Below are 4,335 nucleotides of genomic sequence, written 5' to 3'. Positions count from 1 at the left end.
TGAGCGCTGGTGTGGACGTGAGTCCTCTCGCCCACCTCACCCTGGCCCACCCATGTCCCCTGGTAGAGTGGACGGCACTGAGCGCTGGTGTGGACGCGTGTCCTCCCCAGCCCGCTCTGGCACCCTGACCCCCTCAGTTGCCGTTGTTAGGAACAATCCAATCGACTCGGCCTCACAGCAAGCTCACGAGCAACAGATCTGAACCCGCCCGCCCCGGCCATCCTCATCCCCTCCGCCGTACGTGAATCCACTGTCACGGTCAGGCCCTGAGCTTTGCTGTGGACACTGCTCCTCCCCACAGCCCACCCATTCAATTACCCTGAGGTGAAGGCGTATGGGGTAGGTAGGCAGGAGGGCAGAACCTGAGGAAAGCAAGGTGGCCCCCAGCTTTGGGACCCTGAACTGTGGGCTCTGCCACCTGTGGGCTCTGCCACCTGTGGCCTCAGCCACCCTCCATGTGCGCCCTGTTGCTGTTTGCCTGAAGGCGGGGGGGGGGGGGCCTTGGGCTCCTGTGATGACCTCTGGGGCCTGGGGACAGGGGCCACGTGAGCAGGGCGCCTGAAGCTGAGGCTGCCTCCCACCACTGTGGCTGCTGCGGTCCTGGCCTGAGGAACACCACCACGAGGGGCGCGACTGAAGCCCAAGTGTCCGAGCACCAGTGACAGCTGGACAGACAGCACCATGCATTCAGTCACCCGCTCTCCTGGCACGGACACCCGTGCTGCATGGGGAACGGGCTGGTGAGAGGGATGGGGGCAGAGAGGAGGCAACCTTCAGGCTCCACACCCACGCCTGGTTGAACCCCCACTTACCCATGACAAGGGCCCAGGACAAAGGCTCAGAACCCTGGGCTCCCCACATGCCAGCGTTACAATCCTCGAGGATTACTGAGGGGCTACCCCGAGACCCTCCTGTGAAATGGCTCCCTGTACTGCATTGTACCAAATTAAGCAGGCCACACACCCGCCTGAGCCCTGTCCACGGGCCATCGTCACCCAGAGTGCGTCCCTGGCCAGGGATATATCTTGTCCAGGGGACAGCCCTCTCTGAAGGCCCTGGCTCACCCTGTTCTCCACTGTGGCCTGAGAACCTACATGTGTCTGGCTGGTGGCAGGTGTTCAACACGTAACTAAAGACTGAATCCAAAGGAGGCAATTCTGCCCATCCGGTCAACCATGACCTGTTCACTGGCCTCAGCCGACTCAGGCTGACCTTCCACCAGGTTCCTGGGCTGCACTTCCCAGGAAGGACCTTGGCACAGGTGATGGGTTGGGTCAGCAGGGTTAGGGTTGGGGTTGGGTTTGGGGTTAGGATTAGGATTAGGGTTGGGGTTAGGGTTAAGGTTAGGACTAGGGTTGGGGTTGGGGCTGGGGCTGGGGTTAAGGTTAGTGTTAGAGGGTTAGTTAGGGTTAGGGTTAGGGTTAGAAGGTTAGGGTTACCATTAGGGGTAGGATTGGGGCTGAGTTTGGGGTGTCCCTGTGTTGAGGCCACAGAGCTCCCTGTGACTGCAAGCTGTGTACTATCGAGTCCAAGACAAACACCAAGCTGAAGTCTCCGTAGGAGGGAGGTGCCCGTCCGTCTCCTGCAGAGCAGCTGGTGGATCTGAACCTCTGACTTTCGGACCGCAAAGCACTTCTCACCTTCCGGCCACCAGAGCTCCCTGTAACCATGCAGTTACACCAAATAGGCAGAAACTGCAAACCGTGATGTTCTCTGTGTCCTGACACCCGCACCTGCAGCCGTGTCTGCAGGAAGAGTCTAAATTGCTACTTCTGCTCCTGTGTTCCTTCGTTAAGGGGAAGCTGCCCTCCCACTGTGCCAGGACTGGGACCAAGGCTCCGTAACACGGTCTCATCCACCCTCCACAGCAACTCCAAAGGGCGCCTCCATCTCACACAGGTCCACTTCAGAGACACCCCGTGGCCTCTGGGCGCCAGGGTGGGGAGTGGCCACTGCGTGTGGAATGTGGGGTGCGGGGAAAGCGCACTGGAGGCAGGAGGTGTCAGAGCCACGGGCTGTGACATGAGCACACGTGCCACCTCTGCTGACACTCCTGCTGGAGCCCAGAGAGCGAGGCACAGGTCAGACAGTGAGGGCATGAAATGGGGCTCTGCCACTGCCTCCAGACGTCCACCAGCACTGGCCAGCGGGACACGGGACGAGAGGTCCTGCTGGGTCCACCGAGAGGGAGCTGAGGAAGGAGTCGAATCTGGCTCTGCCCTCAACACCAAGCAATGCAGGGCCGGGAGGCGCAAGGGGCGGGAGCTTTGGGGGTCAGTTTCCTGGGCCTTTATTGTGCACCAGGCGGTACTTACATCGGGGCAGAACGGGGGATCCAGCATGTTGGCCTCCAGCCTCTTGAAGTTGATGCCCTTGAACAGAGGATGCTGCTTGACCTCCTCGGCTCCGTACCCGCTGCAGCCCAGACGCGCCTTTGGGTCTTTGGTGAGTAACTGAGAAGAGACAGCAGAAGAGCAAGGCACCAGCTCAGAGCCCATCCTGCACAGCGACAGCCCGCGGGCAGCGGGCAGAGCCCAGAGGGCAGGCGAGTCATTACCACCCCGTCCTGCAGACGGGACAGCTGAGGCCAGAGAAGCTGGTGCTGGGGGCTGAGACTCAGTGTGACCTGAACCACAGCCAGGGCCCCAGTCACTACCTTCTCCCCATCTCCTAGTGCACAGAAAGACTCTCGTGCCCGTCTCCAGCTCAGACCACGTCGCACCAGGGACTCTGCAGCTACCACACCTGGAAGACCACTGGAGTTTCCACGGCTCCCTGCACTCACTCGTCCATCCTGCCTGTCCCATTCAGGCTGACAGCCGCAGCCCCTGGCTTGGACCTGCTGGGCAGCCCTCCTCCTGGCCCACACCGCCCCCTGCCTGTCTCCTCCTCAGGCCAGGCAGCCACGATGGCCACTTGGTGGGCTGCCTTCTGGTCACTCTGCCTGGCAGGCTCCAGCCTTCACTGTCTCACAGCTCCTGTCATGAGAAAACGTCCCGGTAAAGTCTTTAAACTGGCGCTGTCCTGAGCGTCCTCCCCGAGGCTCAGCAGTCCTGAGCAGGCAGCCCATCTCCACGCCCTGGCCTCTGGTCTCCGGCTGGAAGCGCTGCCTCTCCTAGTCACGCAGCAGAAGAGACACTGCGTGGGCAAGGTGCTGTCCATTCACCCACGGTGAACTCCGAGCACACCGATGGGGCCCACACAAAAGCAGTCTGATAGTTCTTTGTTGAGTGAAAATGAACGGAAAACATGCTTGGAAAATGATCAGTGCCAGTTTGAGACAGTGAAGTGATGACGTGTGCGCCTGGCATCCAGTGCGCAGCTGCACAGCCCGTGGGTGTGGGACCTGTCCACTCCCAAGAACACACACTACACACACTGCGGACAGCACCTCCAGGGCCCTCCTCCCTGAATGTCTGCTTGGAGGTGTCACACCGTGGATCTGCCACCAGGGCCCTCTCCCCCAGTCCTCTGATCAGGACAACAACGCGTTGTCACAATAACCAAGAAGAAATAAGATCAGGAGGTTAGGGAACCTTACCATTTAAATACATTCAATAGCCCTTTACGTTTAGTTTCATACACACTAGTCTATGAGAGCAAGCTCAGCTGTCCTCTGGAACGAGCGTAAAGCCCGGCCCTGGCCTCCTCCTCCCCGCATCTCTGGAGACAGAACACGCGCTCTGTTCAGCTTCACTCCAATGGAGCCGGGAGCCCCCTGCCCTGGGCTAAGGGCCTGCTGACCCACTGGGGACAGGGAGCTGGGATTATCACCAGCGAGGCCCCCGCTCTGTAAGGACCTGGCTGCAGGCGGAGCCGGGGAGAAGGCCGCGTGGCTGCCGAGTCGCGCGTCCACACTCACCAGCCTGCAGATGGACTTGGCGTCCTCTGAGAACTTCTCGGAATACTGCTCTTTGTCCTTCTTCACTCTGCGGTCCATCTCCTCCCGCTGGACTCTCTCTTTGAACTTTCTGAATGGAGAATGTCCCTGAATCATTTCATATATCACACAGCCAAGTCCCCACCAGTCAGGGCTAAATGTATAGTTTTCATTATTGATAACTTCCGGAGCTATGTAACAAATACAGGAAATGAAACGAAACGATGGCTTTAGATTCTCTGGTCATGAATTCCAAACAACACATTAGCTATTGAGGGTTGTGACTATATGGACGAGCCCTAAGAGCCCAGGAAAGCAGAGCGGCCCGACACCGAGGGCCCGTGCTGTGTGCGGTAGTGTCGTGCACTGTCACATGCTGTGTGCGAAGTCATGTGCTGTGTGTGCTGTGTGCAGTGTCATGTGCTGTGTGCAATGTCGTGTGCTATGTGTGAGGT

The 4,335-nt window shown here is 59.1% G+C and overlaps 1 protein-coding gene across 1 annotated transcript in view; it reads right to left on the bottom strand.

Annotated features, from left to right (window-relative positions):
• Positions 1 to 4,335, bottom strand: part of GRK4 (G protein-coupled receptor kinase 4) — an 82,513-nt gene that overhangs the window by 5,672 nt on the left and 72,506 nt on the right. The window contains exons 12-13 of the mRNA XM_006893658.1: positions 3,863 to 4,071; positions 2,316 to 2,453 (exon numbers count right to left, since the gene is read on the bottom strand). Of these exons, the coding sequence (XP_006893720.1) occupies positions 2,316 to 2,453; positions 3,863 to 4,071 (347 nt within the window). The remainder of the gene's footprint in view (positions 1 to 2,315; positions 2,454 to 3,862; positions 4,072 to 4,335) is intronic.

The sequence above is a fragment of the Elephantulus edwardii genome, unplaced genomic scaffold, assembly GCF_000299155.1.
Source record: "Elephantulus edwardii isolate Elephantulus edwardi_28Jun2011 unplaced genomic scaffold, EleEdw1.0 scaffold00129, whole genome shotgun sequence".
In the NCBI taxonomy this organism is placed as follows: Eukaryota; Metazoa; Chordata; class Mammalia; order Macroscelidea; family Macroscelididae; genus Elephantulus; species Elephantulus edwardii.
Note: the sequence above shows the minus strand (reverse complement) of the source record. Positions and strands in the feature narration are given on the sequence as shown.